The sequence below is a fragment of the Embiotoca jacksoni genome, unplaced genomic scaffold (assembly GCF_022577435.1).
Source record: "Embiotoca jacksoni isolate LCO1_2020_lvr unplaced genomic scaffold, fEmbJac1.0.p SCAF_8, whole genome shotgun sequence".
NCBI classification, from domain to species: Eukaryota; Metazoa; Chordata; class Actinopteri; family Embiotocidae; genus Embiotoca; species Embiotoca jacksoni.
Window position 1 is genome coordinate 15,883,287 of NW_027185436.1, and position 21,450 is coordinate 15,904,736.

Consider the following 21,450-nt stretch of genomic DNA (forward strand, 5'->3'; position numbering starts at 1 on the left):
GCATTATAATCGGAAGATAATGACATCATAATGACTTGTGGAAAAAATGTACTGCTGTGTTTAATGAGTATTTAATGAGAGAAGTTGACAATTTCTGAATGAGAGTTTTGCACATTGTTTTCACTTTTCATGGTAATGTTTATATGCAATTAATAATAACTTCCAATATAACATGTTATAGATTTTTTACAGTGCATACATTGATTGGCATCGCTTGGAGAAGCAGACATTCTAGACTGAAATATCAGGCTACATACTACTGACAGTATGTGACATGACTTCAGGTTGTCTACTTTATAGCCATGAAAACAACCGACCTTCTTAATGGGACATGGGTGGGAAGGGGCTGTTGTGATGTGATTTCAAATAGTCATTGCTGATTTTTATTTAAATCCAGTAGATGGCAGTATTGCAACATTTTGGATGCCAAGCTCCACTAAAAACCAGTAAGTAGCAGAATAATGGTTAAACGTGGAGTTGAACAACACAAATTCTAAACTTTTGCTACAAATTATAAATATTTCCTTCAATTACTAAATATTACAATCAGTTTTAACATTTTTGTATTACACACCATAACACCAAGTACAAGAAATACACGATTTAGGGCAGTTTGCCATCCTCTTCAACCTCTGTTTACAAAGATGCAGCTCACACCATGATTGGCTGTCAAATAACGGACTCCAGCATTTTATTTGCTTTTAGAAAGATGGATTTTGCGCCGTGATTGGTTGTCAAAAGATGGACTCTGACATTCGATTGGCTTGCAAAAGATGACGCGGGCGCCCGGGTTGGTTTTCAGAACATGGAAGTCATGATGTCAAAAAGTCGTATCCAAAAAAGTCATTCAAAATATGAAAAAAAAAAAAGTCATACTATAGCAGACCATCCAAAATATGAAAAATAAAGTCATTCTAAAGCATGTCGTCAAATGAGGCATTCAAAAAAATAAAATAAAAGCATAAAATAGGTTGCTATTAATGGTTCAGATTCCACCTTGGCCTGTTGATGGTGATTCAACTTTTAGTGAAGTTGAAACGTTTGGAGAAATTGAAAAAGTTTTGCATACACTACACATTACAGGAAGATATTTAATATCACTGCAGACCCCCTTAAAAACAAGTATATCTACTATCCAAAGAATGTCTGCGGTAATTTTTGTCACATTTGAATGAATATTTATGGTCAGTGGAGTTATAGGTTACAGTGAGCCAAAGATTTATCATAATGTCATCAGACTCCTGGAAAAATAGATGGTGTGGTGGTTAGTGCTACTGCCTCTCAACTAGGAGAGCTGGGGTTTGAATCCCCTCTTTGTCATGACTTAAAAATTAAAATCTTAAGTCATTTTTTTAACAACATGCATGACTTTTGGGTCACCTTTTGGCCGCCACGCCACGGGCACACCTATCAATGAAAACCTATTATTTTAATAACTTTTAATTCCATACATGTTGAGAGTGCACAGACTCAATTTCAAGTCAGTCCGACAAAATCTGTAGGAGGAGATCATTAAAGTACAACATGTGTGAATCGGCAAAAATGGCTTCCAAAAACTTCAAAAATGTCCAGGTTCTAAAATTTCCAACAACTTCAGAATTTTGACTTTGTTTTTCATATTTTGGATGACATGCTATAGTGACTTTTCTTTCCCTATTTTGGATGACATGCTATAGTGACTTTTCTTTCCCTATTTTGGATGACATGTTAAATAATACTACATAATATAGTATGACTTTTTTTCATATTTTGGATGACTCTGTATGACTTTACGGATGGACATATGGATGGACTTTACGACCAATTACGATGTCTCACCCCTTTTGATCGCAGTACAGTATTTGTTTAAATTTGTCTCAACTACCAACATGTTCCCACTTGGGATAGGAGCCAACCGTATTTTGGCCAATCCATTACGAGTTAGATTTGTTTCAATTTCTGTCAGCTCCACCATCTCAGCGCAAGCGGAAAAACACTGGAGAAATTGCAAGAATCATATTTATTCATTTTTAGGAAACATTTGTGGAAAACGGTTTTAAAACTAATGTTTCGGACGGACAGAAGTCACACTTGTATAACCGCGGTGACTTTATAACTTGTTTGTTTGATGATGTAAGCTAACGTCACAGCGGGTGATTTATGGCTATTAACATGTCAATTTGTTGTCAAATGAAATGTATTATATTGTCTTGTGTTAACCAGATAATCGCCATACTTTGTAAAACCAGTGTTCCATAGTTTTAGTAGAAAATGTAAATGGCCCGTACGGGGATCGAACCCGCGACCTTGGCGTTATTAGCACCACGCTCTAACCAACTGAGCTAACCGGCCCTGGTGCAGAGGGAAACATGACGTCATGAAAGCTGGCAAGAAAAGAATGGTCTCACCAAAATAGAAAGTAAAAGTGACTGAGGCAACCAACAAAACGACTCCCCACCAACGGTAAGATTGAATCCTTCAAATAACCTTCGAAAACCATGTATTTTATATATTTTTTTATTTACAAAGCAAATCAAGACAATAACAAAGCATCGATTTCCCGAGTTTAAGAGTGTTTAGAATGGACATCTGACTTGACTTCGATTTTGCACACACGGATCACAAATTTGGTCGGGCCATGCCCGTCTAGCTCACAAGCGAACCTAATAATATGTGCTCTGAAAGTTGCTGCTCTCATGATTCTGGATAGCAAAACTTATTGAGACGGAAAAGCAGCATTTGTACAGGACGGACAGACTTCTGTAACGGAAGCAAACACGTTATTCAATCTGAAATTGTGAGGAAGCAACAAAACAGAGCAGGGCAAGTATTATTATTAAAGGACCTCTCAAACCCAAAGCAATTCGGAGTGCTTTAAAAAAAAAAAAAAAATACATTAGAGGCATTAGGACAAGATATAAAAGGGATACAAAGCGAGGTAAAATAAAAGAGAAGTTAAAAAATGACACTGAAAACAAATCAGATTAAACAAGGGAGTAAAGTGAAGTGCAAGATATGAATGGCACTAAAATGTATCTAAAACGACATCGATGGGGAACTCTGCATTCTCATTTTCATGACAAAATAAGAAACATGCATGAAAAGAATAACTTAGGACTGTGTCATTGAAGTTCAAACTGTTTTTGATGGGATTTACTTCTAAATCGGTGTTAAACAGAAAAGGGTTCGAGAATCACCAGAAACCACAAGTGTTTTTGCTGTCACATTTGAACATTTTGTTGTTGTAAATCTTTCACAGAGTTGCAGACCTTTGAGGGACGCGAACACCATCCTGTCAGCTGCAGTCGTGAATCAGGATGTCAGTGCAGTTCTCCGGATGGGAGGTGGTCGATGATGGAGCCTCATTTCCTGGTGTGGCGCTGGGGCCGTTGCAGATGCCTCAAAAGCGCGGCATCTACACCATGTACCACGGCACCAGCGTTGCCAGCGCAAGGCTCATTATTGCGAACGGTTTTACACCATCAGCAAGTGGCATGCTGGGAAAGGGCGTGTACGTCAGTCGTGATAAGAAAAAGGCAGAACGTTATCCGTTGAAATGCAAGGATTCCGACCGTGTGATCTTTGAGTTACGCGTGCGCGTTGGCCGTGTCAAACGCATCGACAAGAACGACAGTTCAATGCAATTCACCTGGCAGTTGAATGGCTACAACACCGCCTGGATACCCCCCGCTTGTGGCCTGCCATTTGTGCCCAAGGGCCTGGAGGAAGATTGTGTGTTTGATCCCAAAAGAGTGGAGGTGGTCGGCATCGAAAGCGCACCAAACACCTCCATACAGACAGAGCTGCAACAGCTTCTGGCACAAAAAAAGAAAAAACGCAGGGGAGGAGTTGGTGGCACTGCCGGTTTGTGTTCCCTGTGCAAGAGAAAGACCCAGCACGGATCTCAACACATCAAGCAAAAGTGCTGGAAGTGTGGCCAAAACATCTGCACTCTCATGTCCAAGCATTTCTGTCCGTGACTGGGGATGAAGGAAGCCGTTGGAGCGGGATGATCAAAAGGAGCATCCAAAGTCAATGCAACCTTTCTATTTCCTAAAAGCAAAATGGAGAAAAAGCTGAAGTTGAGATGAACAAGAGTAAAGATTCTCATCTGTGATTGGTGCAACAAATAGTTACTGCTGAACATGTTTTCCTCTGGAAGTGATCTTGACAATCGTACTCATGATCTGAACCAGCTGATTGTGAAACACTGTGATTTTCATTTCTTATTTCTACCGCGTCGCCTTTAAATCAGTTATTTTATGTACTGATATCTTAATATATTCATCACAAAATCACGCAACAGAATTAAATCCAATAAATGACACTGTTATATTGTCAAAGCCTTTCTCTCTAGTTTGTTACAGTAAGGTTTCCTTATCGGAAAAACTGATAAATCAGCATATTTTCATGATTTCATACTGATATGGTTAGAAAATTCAGGATTCAGGTGAAGAAGAGCCAGAAGTGAGTGAAAGTATAATTTCCCCACATTCAAACAGGACATATGGAAAAGATTAAGGAATATGTTCCCAATCAAAGTTGTGATATACGATTAAAAGGTAGAACAGACCAATTTTACGTGTGTCTCTTTTCAAAGTGTTTTTTCATTGTGTGCCACTATGAAAAACACCTAGTGGCGGAAGGTATGAGCAATGGCTGGAATATCAAATAACCATTTTGTCAGGCTGATACAATGCGGCTAACCTGGCCCCAAGATTTCTGTTAGGTGATTTGATTAAACACAAACTAATTTAGAAATAGGCACTATACCTTATCCAAAAAAAGGGAGGGTCTGTGTTCCTCAAGACCCGAGGGCCTCTAGATCCTAGGGACTCAAGCAAATTGCCCTTGTCATACCACCTAATATTGCATTTTAGTTGTAAATAGTATTCACAAACAAAGTTACAATTGATCTCCTCATCAATAAGCATTTGAGGGAGGGTGTTAATCCAGCAGCTGACATAAATTTTAGAACAATAACTTTAAACCTATCTCTAAAGGGAAATATTTACCAATATGAATTACAACTAATTCAAGCAAACCTGTGCCAGCTGTGTGGGAAGAAAAAAAAAAAAAAAAAAAAAAAAAAAAAAAAAAAGTGAGTGGCCCGTACGGGGATCGAACCCGCGACCTTGGCGTTATTAGCACCACGCTCTAACCAACTGAGCTAACCGGCCATGTAAGCGCGTGTCGAAAGTAAGGTTTATCAATGTGGGCTAGGATAATATAGCTATTGCCTGAGGTGTTTTATACCTGTGGTTTAAAAACGAAAGTGAAAACTATTACACTTATAGGAACTCAAAGGACTCCTCACTGACGGTAAGGTCTGACATTTCGTGAACGTTAAGTTATTAACTTTGACTAATCGATTTAGTTTTTTAGCTTGTCAGATTTTTTTTAGAGAATGAGCAGTAAAAGACTTTTAGACTGAGTTAATCTAAAAGTAGTTTACTTCTCGATGAAAGAGTTCTTGGTTGTCAGAAAACTTAGCGAACGTGAAGTTAGCAAGCATGGTTGGTTTCTGCAAATAAAATATAGGTGTTTTATGATACAGATGAAGGATTTTAGAAATGTTCGCATACCACTGCTTTCTTTTCATTTTACTTCAATGACACATTGCCTGTTTTGATAGTTTGTATCCAACATGGTGCTTCTATATCTTTTATAGCGGTGCTTTTAAAAACTGTGATCACCAAGTCTTAACAGCATCGTCGACTACATAAGACTCCAGTTACTGCTGTCACCGAGTTCAGGTCGTGTTTTGAATTAGTGACGTCAAAAAAAAAAAATCACCTTTAATTTCATCACAGGGATCAAAATTTGTGACTCTTTTTTAATAGCGGCATCATTTTTTTTTTTTTTTTGTCATTGGTGGAAAGTGACTACATATACACTCTTAAGGACTGCACAGAAGTACAAAAACGTCACTTTGATATTTTCATTTTAAGCTATTTTATACTTCCACTCCATTAAAGTACACAGCCAACAAGTAACTTGCTCCACCCAGTCACTTTTGGATCTGTTACAGCGTAAAAAAATAGTTTTATGTTCACTTCTCACAGGTCACTGGTCTTTGTGGTGTTGGAACTACAGGACTGAAGCAGGATGTCGGTGCAGTTCACTGGCTGGGAGGTGACCTACGATGATGACTCTCCTCGCTCAGAGCTGGGGGCCTCCCACACGCCCAAAGACAGAGGCGTCTACACCATGTACCACGGCACCAAAGTTGACACCGCAAAGATCATTATTGCCAACGGTTTTACACCATCAGCAGACGGCATGCTGGGAAAGGGCGTGTACGTCAGTCGTGATAAGAAAAAGGCAGAACGTTATCCGTTGAAGAGTAACCCTGCCGACCGCGTGGTCCTCGAGCTGCAGGTGCGTGTCGGCCGGGTCAAACGTATCGACAAGGACCAACATCCCATGCAGAAGAGCTGGAGCTCGCAGGGCTACGACACTGCTTGGGTACCCCCCAACTGTGGTATGAAAGCTGTGCCCAGCGGCCTGGAGGAGGACTGCGTGTTCGACCCCAAAAGAGTGAAGGTCGTGGGCATCGCAAGGGCCCACAACCAGGTGTTGTCCGACCTTCAACAGCTTGTGGATAATAGTCTCATGAGCGGTGGAGGTGGTGGCGCTGTGTGTTCGCTGTGCAGGCGGAAGCAGCAGCATGGTTCTGCACACATCAGTCAACCGTGCTGGGGCTGTGGGAAAAACATCTGCACTTTCATGAAAAAGCATTTTTGTTCAGGGAGAAATTGAGAGAGTGTAAGGCACGGTTGTGACACAGATGGAACAAACATCGACGTCCTCGTGACCTGGCGGGGTGAAGAGAAATCCAAAGCTGAAGTTTACTGAAGCGTTAAAATGCTCAGCTCAGGGTGTAATGATACTTTTTCTCTCACAAGTGAACAACTGTAATTAGTACAAGTTGTGAATGTAAAATAATGAATTTAGAATATCTGTATTTTGTCTCCAGGGTTTTGTATAAATTGAAGTGCTGTTGAAATGACCTCTACAATCTTCTGATTTATGCATCATTCATGCTATATTGTGATATCAGCACGTGTTAAAGTTATGTACAATCAAGATAAGATCATCTTCATATTATTGAGCAAAATTACTTTATTTCAGCCAGAATGTAAACATGATTACTACTACTAAGTTCATTTTTGAAACATGTCATGGTTTTATGAACTGATTTGATTTCCTGAACAACAATCATGTAAAGCCAATAAATCAATTTGTGTGATATCAGACTCATATTGTCCAGTTTAATAAGATTTCATATTTAGTCACGAGGATCAGAAAGAAAAAAAAAAGCTGAAGTGGTTGCGGTAGTTATTTGCCTGTAGATAACGCTGCTTAGCAAAATGATTTCATAAAGCCTTTGTAGACGCACAATGATGCGCTTGCAGATATCAGGATGGAGACGAGGCGAGCTGTGAATGAAACTCCAGCAGTCTTTGATCTCCGTTCATTTTGGCATGTTGCAAAAGGACCTGCAAAAAGATGAGAAAATGTGTTTGGGTAAACAACCAATTCACAAGTAACGACACAAGTATGCCCAGTTTTAGTTTGACGACTATCATTTTCCACAGGAGCCATGGGTGGAAAGTGGCACTTTAAATAAATACATCCCAACAAAACGGTTCCAATCTGGTGCCAGTGGAGGCACGAGGCCGCTGTGTGCTCACATTCAGGAGTTCCTGGTCGTTTTTGGCGTGCAGGTGTCTGAGGAGGTACCAGCTGGCCACCTGCACCACCGTCACTGGGAAATCTTGAGAGGGAACGTACACCAGCCTCTCCAGCAACCTCCTTGTTTCCCTGTGAAAGACAAAACACAGACATGGACACTGGACGCCCGCTGATCCGATGTGTCATCTTGCGGAAACTGTCTGGCACAAATTTCCCATCTGAAATTAACATTCTGCTTCTGTTGGTCCGGGTTCAAACCCCGTCTGTGTCCACAACAGAAAATACAATCGTAAAATCGATGTCCGGGCTTGAAAAGGGCTTTTGATATTGGTACAGAGGAGTTTTTGAGGCATCTCTCAAGGAATTTGGCCGGGTCATGATTGGCACTCTGATGAGTACAGCACTAATTAAGCACCCTGGCAGGCCTGTGAGGTGGTGACAGAACGTTAATACGTCAGGAGAGGAAACCTTTTTTTTTTTTTTCAGTTCCAAGAGTGCCAATATCTTGAAAAGACAGATGGAGGCATGAATTTGAAGTTTTAGAAATCGTATGATTAATGTACTCACTTCAGATGATGAACTACACATGCTAATGGGTTCATATAATTTGCATATCTTTGTAGAACAGCTCATACACTTGCAACATATGCATGTGCATTTGTACAACTCCTCCAGTAGTGGAAAAAGGAACACAGAGAAAGGCACTGACCTCGCAGCCATCTTGGTCACGTACTGAAGCAGGGCCTGGAAAAGGAGAGCCGCAGAGGACGAGCCCAGCTTCAAAACCTCCGTAGTGGCTTCCAGCACCAGGTCCTTCCACTCATTTCCTGGGACACCCGCCTTAGAGGGCAGATTGCACAGGGCTCAGATAAAAACTAGCGAAGAGAATCTACTACACTTGTATTCCTTTAAACTGCAGTTTTTGTGTGTTTTAACACCTGGCTGTTATGTGTCAGTAACAGCTTTCACAGAAGCAGTGGCTGTAATCTAAATTAGATTACGCTCACAGTCGGTTGGTAAATGTAGGATTTTCTGTCCCGTGAGCGACGGGCTAAAATCGACGCCAGTAAAATCACAAAAGCGGCGTCTTGTTTTGTTTGTGTTTTCATTTGACCTTGGCGGCTGATGCCACAATTCACAGCTGGATATTCACTCATCTTTCATCTCCTCTACTTTGCTTCTGCCCACTTGACGGGGATGTAGTTAGAAGCTGCCTCTGGCTCTGCGTGCGTGTAGTAATATGCAGCTGTCGTTATTGTACGACACTCCTGGTACTTATTGCTAAAACATTACTTCCGGGCCAAAAAATAAACAGCAGTATAATCATAAATCATGTAATGTTTAAAATATCCTTATTAATAGTCACAGTATTGATACAGTTGTACAGCTGCACAATAGTTGTATATGCATATTGTACAGTAATGTAGTAATAGCTGTATATACTTGTATATGTTTGTAGTATATGGTTTATGTATATAGTTGTGTCGTTGTGCTATAATAGCTGTACCTTACCATTCTAAAATTAGGAATACTTTGGATTTAAACTTCAATTTTCCAGGAACTCACCATACAGGGTCCAAGAGCTAGCAGGGCAAGTCGGAGCAGGCTGGCCACCTGGCAGCTGTGCACGCCGAGCTGCGAGGCCAGCTGCAGACTCTGCCTGTACGCCATGACTGCTTGAACCAGCAGACCCTGGCCACGATACACCTCGGCCAGCCACTACGTGAAGGGAGTAAGACGTAAGGCTGGTAAGATTTACGGAGGGACAGGTGGGAGAGAAAACATGAAAAGAAAAGAAAAACTACTGATTGAAAATTACAATATGTTCAAGTAGTAAAAAGATTAAAAAAAAAAAGACTTCTCAATCCAATATTTTGATAATAAGAAAATTGCCTTCATTATAATATTAATAATCCAAATAGCTGTTTTAGTAATTCCAGAAAGAGCACTGATAATTATTTGCAATCATTAGATAAAGCGTTTGACTACATGTTGATTCAGTAATGACTGCACATAATCTGTCTATGTTTGTACAGAATGGACTATGATTATTACAATATTGCTGCAAATCTCAACTCCACATTCACTGTATGCTATAATATTCACGGTCACAGCTACAATCTGCCAACATGTTCAAGGCTTTTTGCTGCGTCTCCCCTACTGGCAGCAGCTATTTGATGATAAGTGCAACAATCCGAGGTCTCCAGCAAGAAACAGAAATGGTTATTGTGGTCATTAGAGCAATGTCTCAGAGGACAGAAGAGAAAAATAGAAAATACAACATGACCTTAACATTTCAGCAAGTGACCACCTACGGCTGACACAATCAATACTTTCAAGCCTTACTGTGAAATGGCGTTTGCTTGGGTTGGTTGTTGTTGCTACGTGGATATATGTCCACGTGAACAATGTGGCTAAGCTGTGATATAAATGACGGTCTATCCACTTACGTGCCAGGCGCCGAGGTTGGTGCGGTTCATCGCCACGGCTTTGTTGAGCTGCTCTAAAACAGGCTCTGGGAGGACAGCACCACCTCCAGCCAGGAGGAGGCGCTGACACTGCACTTGTCTCAATGACAGCATCACTGCTGGGTGTTCGGGGGACACGGTCAGCACCTGGGATAAAGGCGGAGCATGAGAAACACAAAAATGAAAGTTTCATCATGTTGTTTAACCTTTCTACAGCGAAATAATGCTGAGGATGTGTGTGACGACAGTGTGTGCGAGTGTTTATGTCCCACCTGTGTGCAAAGGGCCTCTGCCTGCTCCAGCTGTCCCTCCAGCATGAGACCAGTCACCGCCTGCTGTAGTACCCAGCCTTCCAGAGACTGGGCCAGAGGGCGCTCTATTTCCTCCACATTACGCACTGGAAAACAGAGAGGTGTTAGGTATGCACTCAAACATCCACCCACACACACACACACACACACACACCCACCCACCCACACACACACCCACCCACCCACCCACACACACACACACACACACACACACACACACACACACACACACACACACACACACACACACACACACACACACACACACACACACACGAAACAGGAAACACAGTAAAAGCACGGCAGTGAACCCACCTTTCTCAGAGACCACTGACATGAGGGTTTGCTCCAGTGTTTGTCTGCAGGGAGCAGAACCAGAAAGATAGCAGGAAGTGTTTTCGGTGTGACAGGCAGCCATTAACCCCGCCCACGTTGCTGGGTCATCTAAAAGTAGAGAGCGCAATGAAGACTCAGATATGCACGGGCAGGAATCTCACACAGTCATGTTCTTAGTGAATGAACAACAATGTTACATGTAGCGCTGCAGTATTCCTTTCAAGGTTAAGGTTTCTCTTCACTTATCTGATACGGATGAACATGAACAAGTGTAGTAACAAGTATGATATCAGAGACACTATCTGAAATAGTGATTGTCAAAGTGGAGTCTTAAACATATATTTCTCTATAATTCCTCTGAAATAGAGCATTTACGTGTTAATTTGTAGATACTGATGTCTACCTGCCATTTCCATTTTCACTTTTGAACGGTGGAGTTAACAGTGTTCGTATGTGAGGTAGTTTGTGTGTGTGTGTGTGTGTGTGTCTACCAGGACAGAGGAACACCGCTCTCTGCAAAGTCTTCAGTGCATTCCTGTGACTGTCCTCTCCAGAGTGTCTCCCACCTGCCAGCTGGTTCACTCCACTGTACAACAGCGCCCTCTGCAGTCAGACAAGTTACATCATCTCAATTTCAAATACAGAAGTGCTGTGGCAATGATACCAGCTGTTGAAATAGCTACAATTTACAATACATCTGCAACAGACTAACCGTGGTAAAGTTCAAGATAAATAACGGATTACGGGATGAAATTAAATGTCAGTGAGGTCAAAGAATGAATAACAGACAAAGAACACAACAGATAAAGTCACAATACGGCATTAAAACAAAGTTCTTAAGTCGTATTTTTACCTTTCCTTGGGTCATACTGGAGAGACAGGCTACATGGCCGGCCGTGGCACCACCCTGTAACACACAGAAGTTAAAACCATGAGCCAAAGCATTACAACTGTCTGGCAGTACTATAGTCAGAGTAGATGAGACTGTTAAGTTAAATGTGACTAGACTAGATGTCCTGGGTTCGTGCTTGGGATGTGTTTTATGTTTGTATATTTACACAGGCTTACGTTTGCCTTTCTGGGGTAGTATTGTGGGACCACTCTGGACAGAAGGGCCCACAGAGATGAGTTTCCAGGATTGCTGTAAATATGATGGATGAATAAGACAAAGAAAGACTTATTATGTGTACAATATGTTGCTGCAATGTCCAGGGAACTGTTCCATCTTTTTTTAGAATATACCGTAACTGAGTTTTCAGCCGCAGACTCACTTTGATGTTCCGGCACAGGTCTACATATGACTAACAGAAGCAGTCTTTTCATAGCTATGGACGATGGTAAATACATGCAATCATACAGTACATACTTATACTATCTGCCATCATTTATGCAATCCCACACAAAAAGTGCATAAAATTTGATGTCTTTTTTGAAGTCACGTTAGGTTTATTGTAGGATACAGCACATCAGGACGGTGCAATTCATACAACTAGAATACCTGTGTACAGCTCTGGAAGCTTCTCTTTGCACCGCACTGTAGTTGCCCTGCAGGGCCAGCAAGGTGCAGGTGAGTAGACATCGCTGCTCGACAACACTCCCAGAAGCTGAACCTTGCTTTAGCAGCTCAGTCAGGGCAGCAGCAGCTAGCGTGGCGTCCCCGCGGACCAATCCCAGAGCACATAAACACAGCAGAGACTCTGAGATCGGCTCCTTTAACATCGAGCTGATCACACAGAGAACAGAGAGACACATAGTCTTAGTATAGTACAAATATTATCACATGTTATCCTCAAGTGCTTTTTTTTTAATAGATTTTGCTTGGAACAATCAAATGGTCTTAGGAAGCTCCAGCATGTCAGGCTTGGCAGTTTTCTGTCAAACAGCATTCTTTGAAATGTAAGAAGCTACCAAATACATGATCCTTGTATGTACAACTTGTTTCTTTTGTAATGCTTTGTCTTTCAGGTTTGATATTTTTGGCATACAAGCTTGTGAATGTTTGGCCATAAGCACCTTTTAAAAATTAACATTACAATTAAAAAGGTCCAAATTTTGGGAGCAAATATTATGATCTTTGACTACAGCATGTTGCCCTGTTCTCAAAAGTATTACAAGGTAACAATAACAACTTTGAAAAATCTTTCAAGTTTTTCTTTTATATGGCATAAAATATATGAATATATGAAGACTGGCCAGGAAAGCACACATCAATCAGTCTGTAAAGGGTATTTTTAGTTAAGAGGACAAGGACGAAAAACATACACAACTAGTACTGTCCAGATAAACAGTACCACTCACCATTTAAACAGCAGAGTCTTGGCTGAGTTCAGGTTGCCCTGCAGGTGCTGCAGCAGGGCCAGAGCTGTCAATATGTAAGCTTTCTCCTTCTCATTGGATGCCACAGCCAAGGCCCGTTCATAGGCTATCATAGACATAGAACAGTTTATTAACAGTCACTCTGGCATGTAAACACACCGACAATGTCTGATTACGGTATGTTTCCCAATCCTTACTGTTGACACTTTCTGGGAAGAGTCCTGCCCTGCAGTAGGCCAGAGCCAGCCCGACCAGGTCACTGAGCTCCTGCAGTGGAGTGGATTTATAAACATGCACCGCCTCCTCCCACTGGCCTGACATACTGGAAAAGACACAGCAGAACACAGAAAGAGTGAAGTTTGAGGTGAGTGGTAAGCACTTTCTAAAATGGTAAAGAACATCCTAATGAGACGGCTGGTTACCATAAAGCACGGCCATAGCTGCCCAGAGAAAAGGCCAGCTCTTCTGAGGAGGACATGGACTGCAGCAGCTCAACCGCTCTAAAGACAGAAGATACAGAAAAATGAATGGTACCAATATTTATAAAATGATGTTCCTCATAGATGAACATAATAATAAACACAATATCGGCCAGCAGAGTCAGTCAGTGTAATTTAAACACCTTTGATAAGCCTGTAAGGCCTGCCTCTTCAGCTGCAGATGCTCATTCAGGTAGCCCAGCATAATGAAGGCCTCGGGGTCCGATTGGATCCTCTCTGAGGGGGGTGCAAAAGAAACAAATGACCCAAATGAAAACCAATGCATCTGTGGATCCTGCATGCACATCAGCACACAAAGAGGTGCTGTACCTGTGTACTTGCTAAGTGCCACCTGAGCAGCAGAGATGGCATTCATCTGCACGATGTTGTAGCGGTACAGTTCAGAGTCTCTGTTGCTCTTATCCAGCAGGGTGGAACAAACCCAGTAGGCATAACCTTTCACTCCCTCCATCTGATGGAAAGAGATGTTTGATGAAAGTTTGATGGAGATGAAAGAGAAAGGCAGAGAATATTGAGTCAGGCAAATCAAGAGTAGATATTGACTGTGTTTTATATTATATCATAGTACCATCACTAATCGCTTACTAGTAGCAGCAAAAGGCTTAGAACTGAAGGTTTAGCAAAGCACGCTGCAGTAAAGATTGTTATTATCCAGCTAATGATGGTTTTGGGATGTCACGTACATGTGTGCTTAGTTCAGTCGTGTGCCTGAAAAGATCCATGGTGTCGTAGCTTCCCACACTTTCTGCTATTAGTGCCTGGGAGAAAGACAAAAGGATAAACTATCATTTACAAAGATAAAGACAAAGAGGTCAAAAAAGTCACATTGATATGTCAGTACTTTCAGTCGAACCAAACCATATGGGGGCACTCAACAAGAAATAGTATCCTTTGTGCTTGTACTAACCAAAGTAATAATTATACCTCAGGCTCAGGGAGCTATTGCCAAGTAGATATTTCCTCAACAGGGTGGCATTAAAGTGACCTTTAACAAATTGCCTTTTGATGTATTATAGTGGTACCTGTCCAATCCAGCAGTTGACATAAAGTGGCTCCAAGGACTGAGCAATCTTGAAGGCCTCATGTGCAAGCTAAAACAAGAAATCCAGTTTAATAATGAAAATGTCAACTGTGATTAAAAATAAACAGATTATAGAAGGAAAGTGACCACACACACCTCTATGTTGTCCTTCTTCAAATACAGAGTACCCAGGTTTGTCCAGGCAACAACATTCTTTGAGGGAACATAGAAAAAAGGAAAAAGTCCCATAAACACATGGGAATATTTTACAGGAGTACTATTCATCACTAGAATAAACATGTTGTACATACGTTTGTCTCAACTTTAATGGACTTGATGAAGCAATGCTGAGCCAGAGCAAAGTTCTCCAGACCTGATGTGTCAGAAAAAGTGATAAGACAGAGCGGTGTTAGTTTCTCTGACAGACTTCAATCAAAAGTAGTTGTATTATTATTTGAATTACTTGAGAAGTTATACTTAAACACATAACTTAGCTCAGTATTGGATAACTATCAAACTATCAAAACATTTTAAATAACATTTTATAATAGATAAAGCTCCTAACAAACTGTAGTTCTTTCTACTAAGGCAGTCGGCCAGCGTTAATTAATTTCGAAAAACAAGACATGAAAACTGAAACATATTGTTACCTGTGTTCATGGAAATCACTCCCAGTGCATTCCAGTAGCTGTGGTTCTCGCTGTCCATCATGATAGCCTTTTTCAAACACTGAGAAAGAAAAAAAAAGAAGACACTTAAACCACTTCTGGGGACAAACAATGCAAACATGTTGTGTTGGACACTTTGAATCACCTCTTGGGCCTTCTCCAGGTTCAGAGATGGGGAGGTGTGGTCTCCCTCTGTGAGGCAGGGTATGCGGGTGGCCTGGTGGTAATAGTTGAGTCCTAGGTCATACCAAAGGGTGGGGGCCTCAGGCCTCAGCTTCAAAGCACGAGCATAGCACCTACAGTAGAAACACATAAACTTAATGTTCATTGTTCACTTTCTCTTACTAACCAACAGGGGAGGACATCGGTACCAAGGGCAACAAAAAGACCACTATGTTATCATTTATTAATGTTATTCAGTGTCGTCTTTGTTACAGTGTCTTATACATGTATTATTTGACAGAGTTGCGATAGTAAAAGCTGATATTGGTCCTACCTCTCACCAACTTTGAGAGTCTGGGCTTGGTTCAGCAGGTGGCTCTGTGTGTTAGGGTCTAAACCAGCCAGTAAGGCTGGCACTGCAACCTGGGCTCTGGTTGATGACACAGTGCTGACTGCAGTGCAAGCATCTCCAAGTAGCTTCCACAAACAAGACAGGTCTGGTCGCAGCCGTGCAGCTCTGGAGAACACAAAATGTAAAAAGAGGAGCTAGATAAAACTAGAAATAGTGAAATATCTGCAGTAAATAAGAAAGAAAAAATTACTCCATAAAAGGTTTGCAAGTTGAATAAATGCCAAATCATTACCTGAAGAGGTTCTGTATGGCTTGCTGAATGAGGTCAATGGCTCCTCCATCTCTGCAGTCCTCCATTAAACTCTTTGCCAGAGACAGTTGGCACTCCCCAAGACCTGAATAACAAACCATATAAATCAAATGAATGTTCAGGTTTGGACAAATTACACACCGGAGATATGTATAAAAAAAAAAAAAAAAAAAAAAGCGCAACATTATATCAAATGAGGTGCATGTTTAGGGTCCAACGAAAATAAACACCTACCTTTAAGAGCAGGAACATAGTCCTGCTGTGCTGTGATCTGCAAGTACTCTGCGACCGCCTCTTTGAACTTGCCCAGAGTCTGTTTGATAGCAGCAGCCTGGTAGACACTGTAGATGGAGCACGGTTGAAGCTGATGGGCCTTACCAAAGGCTTTCAGAGCTGCTGTGAAGCTCCGGCGGTTTAGGTAGGCCTCACCTAAACACTCCCAACACACCCAGTCCTCGGGGTCTGCTCTCAGAGCTGCCTGCAGACTATAAATATAAATTAAAGGATCAATAATGCTACACTTAAAACATCTAAGACCAGGGTCATAAATGTAGTTGTCTCAGATTGGAAACTCTTACTCAGCTACGGCCTGCTGATGTTCTCCGATCTTCAGGTAGTAAAGGCCTCGTCTCATCCAGGCCCACTTAGCTGAGCCTGGAGTGGCTTTCTCTATGACAGACTGAAGTATTGCTAAGGAAGTGTCCTGTGGCATTTAAGGAAGAGGAAATGGGGTTATACAAGAAGGGAAGGAGGGAAAGGAGAACATGGAACATTAGGGTCCAACGAAATAGCAAGACAAATCTGAGAGGCACTTGTAGGGAAATTACAGAACTATAACAAAGAGGCCACTCACCATATCCCCCTGCCTCATACTGAGATCCACTAAGGCAGCACCGGACTCAGCATCGTCATCGTCCAACTGAAAGGCCTTCTTATAGCAGCCTTGTGCACGGCCATAATCATTTGCCACCTCCCGATAATAATGGCCAAGGTAGCGAAATGCACTGCTGAGCTGTGGATCTAACTTTGCAGCCTGAAATAGACAAATTAAGCTTTCAAACTAAGATGCATTCACCTCTGACAACAAAAAAAAGAGAATATGACATTTTTTTTAATTTTTATTTGAGTCCTTCAGCAATAATCTTTCATAAATTGGACCATCAACACTTGAGACCTTAAAAAAGGCAACATTTTATTATATCTGAACAGATACAAATACACAATTCTCCTTGTCTACCAGATATTCAAAAATGTCCAATATAATTTTACCAACCTTTAGTAAGTGTGTATGGGCTTTGGTCCGGTCTTTACGGGTCTCCTCTCCCATGTCCCAGTAGAGTTGTCCAAGCAAGAAATAATATTCTCCACTGTCTGGGCTCTGGCTAGCAGCCTTCAGGAAACTACACAACAGAGGGACAAGGAAAAACAAGTTAAATGAAGAGAACTTTATCGTACCACACACCAGCATTTAACCTAGTAGAATGCCAAAGAAAACACAGTTTTTACCTCTGCTCTGACAGTTGCTTCTTGCCCTCGGCTAAATGTGCCAGTCCTCTCAGTACCAATCCCTGGGCCAAGTTCGGGTTGGACGCCACCAGTTGTGATGACAGCTATTAAAGAAATAATGGTTTCATTTGCACAAACCCATCTTTGATATAATACAAAACCCATATTCATCTCATTCTGTTATCACAAGCTGAATATGTGTGGAATTATTTATTTGATCATAAAATAAATCTGACACTTTCATTGGCAAATTTTAGTGTGTAAAAGGTTTGCAACCTTAAGAGCTTGATCAATCTGTCCTTTGTTAAGGTATGCGCGTCCTTTGAAGGCCAATAGAAGAGGGTCTTTTTCAGCTTCGGGAATCTAAAAAAAAAAGAAAAAAATTAAAGGTAGACATGACATTTCTGTTAATGTTCTGCAGCATACACAAGTACTGTATATACATTTTCACAACTGCAAAATTCTACATACTACATCCACAATAAGTTATTTTAAATGCTGAAATTATATACAATAAATTCAACATGCTCTATAATCCAGGCAATCACATTACATGTGAGAACGTCTCCAAAGCCTCGTCTGCGGCCTTCTCTCCTCCACTTCTTACGAAAGCCTCTAGCTTCAATCTCAGCAGTTTGCCCCTCAGCTCCTTGTCTCCGGAGGTACACACATCTAAACCTAATAGAACGAGACACACACAGTGAAGTTAAGTAACTTTTTTTGAGAACTGAAGAGAGATGCCCTTTGGTTAACATCTCTGTTCAATCACAAATCCCTTTGTTGTTTTGTTAATGAAGTCTGACTGGACATATTCTTTTTTGTCATGAATTATCTGACGAACTTAAGTAAAACATACCTTGGGAGCATGATGCAGCGCTGTCAGAGTATCTGTGCATTTTAAACTGAGCTTCAGCCAGACTGTACCATCCCGCAGTTGAATTAATTTTCTTCAGTCCTAATATAACAGAATAAACAAATCATGGACAGTTACAACAAAAAAGGTTTAATGTATATCTCAGTATTAAGTGTTCAGGTACTTTTTACACTTAGAGCAGAATGCACTACCAGTTAATGTTAAAACTAACCTTGTGCAAGGTCCTTAATGGCATCTTTATACCTCCCTTCTTGCAGTGCTTTGGTGCCCAGGCCCAAGTGACCTAATCCATTGTTAGGGGCCACATCCAGGAGCCGGGAGAAACAGCTAACTGCATCGTCATTCATGCTACCTTCAAATGAAAACATGACGTATATTATGGTACTAAGGGGGATTGCTCCCAATGCCCCAGTGAAGCACTTAATGGGATTTCATGAAATGAAAAAACATCTTCAATACTATTAACATACTATGGCTTTCATGAACAAGACAGCAGTGTCTTACCTGTTTTAAGGTAATGAGAACAAAGAACCTCCAGTGGGTAGCTTTGGTTGGGGTAGAAGGACAACATGGACTGGCATGCCACTTTCATTTTGGCTTCTTCTTGTGGCAGCTTCAGTAAGAGCAATTAATTAAGGTAATTCAGGAAAATAACTTCATGAAACAACACATCCAAGGAAGAGGTAAACTATTTTGATGAATAGGGCACACTTTAATGGTCGTTGAATTTCTGTGAAGATGAGGTAAAGACAAGAGAAGAGAAGATGCACTTACCTTTGACAGACATTTGACATAGTCAGCTGAGATCTTCTTGTGTTCCTCTCCTGGTACAGGATCCATGAGAACCATGGCCTTCTCAAATGCTGTGACTAACTGATGACCACAAACAAACCCAACATGGTATAAAGATATATACAAAAACAGCATCAAGAATAATAGAATTGTTATTTTGGGGGGAGCTTGTAGCTTCCACAAGGTAAGGTGAACCTGCTATAGGTTCTGACTAGTACTGTGGATTAGAGGGGATGGAATCATTTGTGTTGCAAATACTTTATGTAAATATAAAAAGAAACACATAATGTTGCTGAGTTGAAGTCCAGATTTGGGGGGCTCTTACATGCTGTTGAATTTCATTGTCCTGCTCCTCCTCAGTGATGCAGTCTGAGAGGAGCTGGGTCATCTGTTGCAATAGCTGCACTAACTCTTTCTTATCCACAGCCTCTTCTTCCTTCAGCTGAATGAGTTGCAGCCAAACTTCCGCCAACTGTACATAGAGTACAAATGCATTTAAATATATTGTGTGAAAAAATAATCACAAAACATCTTCACCACATGCCTTTTGAATTACATACCTTTAAATGTTCTTTGTCAGACTGATAAACATCTGACAGTTTTTGGATCATTTCATAACATTTGTTTTTGTCTGAGCTGTGAATGGAGAACATAATGAAAATCAATAACATCACAAACCAAAGCATTCAAAACTACAAAATTACATTAAAGACTTTAGATGAACAAATGACCACTTCAATCATCAGAATATTTAACAAAGTTTAAAGAACCATGTCCTGTTATAAATGTTTCCATATTTTACCTTGCATACAGCTCGACAAGCTTCTGATAGACGTTAGGTAGCTCAACTTTGAAATCCCACTGATCAGTCTTTTCATATAGATTTGCTAAGCCCTAAAAAAAAAAAAAAGACACATTATTGACATGGTGCATAGTTACCAGCAGGGCTGGGCAATATATTGATATTTTAGCATATCATGACATGAGACTAAATATTGTGTTAGATTTAGGATTTTGTAATATTGTTTCATGGTCTAAATATCTTTTTTTTCTTGGTTTTAAAGGCTCCATTACAGTGAAGTCATATTATTTTCGGAACTTCCCAGACTGGTAGAGCTGTTCTGTTGTTTACCTTTACCCACTTAGTCATTATATCCTCATTACTCATGATAATTTATCAAAAATATCATTAAGTAAATATTTTGCGAAAGCAATGGTGCTCCCTACAATATCTTTGCAATATTAATATTGAGGTATTTGGTTAAAAATATAGTGAAATTAGATTTTGTTCATATCACCCAGCCCTGGTCACTAAGGCATGGGGAGACAAGTAGTATAATATGTAGGAATTATTCTATATCTAAGTTCAACTGATCAGCAAAGTAATGTATTGAATACTTAGAGAAACCACCTATGATGTACCAGTATGTTTTTGGACCTTACCTGCCAAGCCAGCAGCTGCTCGGGCTCCAGGTCCACCGCCTTTTTATAAGCTGTCTGTGACTGATCTGGTTGCTCCAGTTCACTGGCTGCCAAGCCGATGAATACCCAGGCATTGTAATTGTTCTTCTCAAGTTTCAAAACAGTCTAAAACCACATTTAAAGAGAGCAAAATCAGCTATACAATATCGTGCTTCCTATCGTATCAAGTGCCTCATGTAACCACAGTAGTTTCCGGAGTATTTTAGTGTCAGATACTTTACCTTGCAGTGTTTCAGAGCCTCTTTGAACTCCTTGTTTTTAATGGACTCTCTCGCACTTTTCAGTGCGGCTTTGACTTCTTTACTAGACATCTTGTGGTTAGTAGAAAACAAGAAGGAAACATTTTTTAAAAGATATACTGCCACATCATTACGCAACGCCAAAATAATAATTGTTAGCCATAACCTGTAGCTAGATGTATTTACAGCCACCAAGACAACTGATAGCTTGTCAGCGTCATGAACTGTATACTTTAGAATAAAAACTGGAATCAAACCTCAATAAATGCTTTATATGCTATTTATTCAATGAGCTAAGATCGCTGCATTCCTTGTGTTTTGAAAATGTGTATAAAAATTGGAGCCACCCACTGTTTACGTCGGCAACTTGCTGTCTGCGTCTCCAGGGTGACACGGAAGTGAAAGAGAAGCACGCTGCGGATTTTCAAAATAAAAC

At 40.8% G+C, this 21,450-nt stretch overlaps 2 protein-coding genes and 2 non-coding genes across 7 annotated transcripts; 1 reads left to right on the forward strand and 3 right to left on the reverse strand.

Moving 5' to 3' along the window:
- Positions 1–384: 384 nt before the first annotated feature.
- LOC138191644 (uncharacterized) lies at positions 385–6,994 on the forward strand. Its single transcript, XM_069138561.1, has 3 exons — positions 385–2,442; positions 3,239–3,958; positions 6,084–6,994. The coding sequence occupies exons 2-3, from the start codon at positions 3,297–3,299 to the stop codon at positions 6,739–6,741; spliced, it is 1,320 nt and encodes a 439-aa protein (XP_068994662.1). The 5' UTR covers positions 385–2,442; positions 3,239–3,296; the 3' UTR covers positions 6,742–6,994.
- Positions 2,258–2,331, reverse strand: trnai-aau (transfer RNA isoleucine (anticodon AAU)). Its single transcript has one exon. It is a non-coding gene; the product is annotated as a tRNA-Ile (tRNA).
- trnai-aau (transfer RNA isoleucine (anticodon AAU)) lies at positions 5,086–5,159 on the reverse strand. Its single transcript has one exon. It is a non-coding gene; the product is annotated as a tRNA-Ile (tRNA).
- Positions 6,597–21,406, reverse strand: skic3 (SKI3 subunit of superkiller complex). 4 transcript variants are annotated; one of them, XM_069178367.1, is made up of 41 exons: positions 20,997–21,349; positions 20,737–20,880; positions 20,096–20,187; positions 19,854–19,929; positions 19,619–19,765; positions 19,276–19,374; positions 19,006–19,114; positions 18,713–18,853; positions 18,484–18,582; positions 18,181–18,305; positions 17,904–17,990; positions 17,628–17,731; positions 17,395–17,521; positions 16,975–17,154; positions 16,700–16,824; positions 16,356–16,606; positions 16,104–16,206; positions 15,794–15,976; positions 15,443–15,593; positions 15,280–15,358; positions 14,941–15,002; positions 14,786–14,842; positions 14,631–14,699; positions 14,292–14,366; positions 13,918–14,059; positions 13,731–13,824; positions 13,531–13,608; positions 13,306–13,430; positions 13,091–13,214; positions 12,291–12,515; positions 11,861–11,933; positions 11,646–11,699; positions 11,284–11,395; positions 10,772–10,900; positions 10,418–10,542; positions 10,128–10,292; positions 9,244–9,396; positions 8,387–8,517; positions 7,677–7,806; positions 7,382–7,481; positions 6,597–6,683 (listed from the first exon to the last, which is right to left on the reverse strand). In XM_069178367.1, the coding sequence occupies exons 1-40, from the start codon at positions 21,084–21,086 to the stop codon at positions 7,401–7,403; spliced, it is 4,716 nt and encodes a 1,571-aa protein (XP_069034468.1). In that variant the 5' UTR covers positions 21,087–21,349; the 3' UTR covers positions 6,597–6,683; positions 7,382–7,400. The 4 variants fall into 4 exon arrangements, with proteins under 4 accessions (XP_069034468.1, XP_069034466.1, XP_069034467.1 ...); XM_069178365.1 differs by lacking the exon at positions 6,597–6,683 and adding an exon at positions 21,366–21,406 and having other exon boundaries at positions 7,087–7,481; positions 20,997–21,086; XM_069178366.1 differs by lacking the exon at positions 6,597–6,683 and having other exon boundaries at positions 7,087–7,481; positions 20,997–21,086; positions 21,272–21,345.
- Between the last annotated feature and the right edge of the window lie 44 nt (positions 21,407–21,450).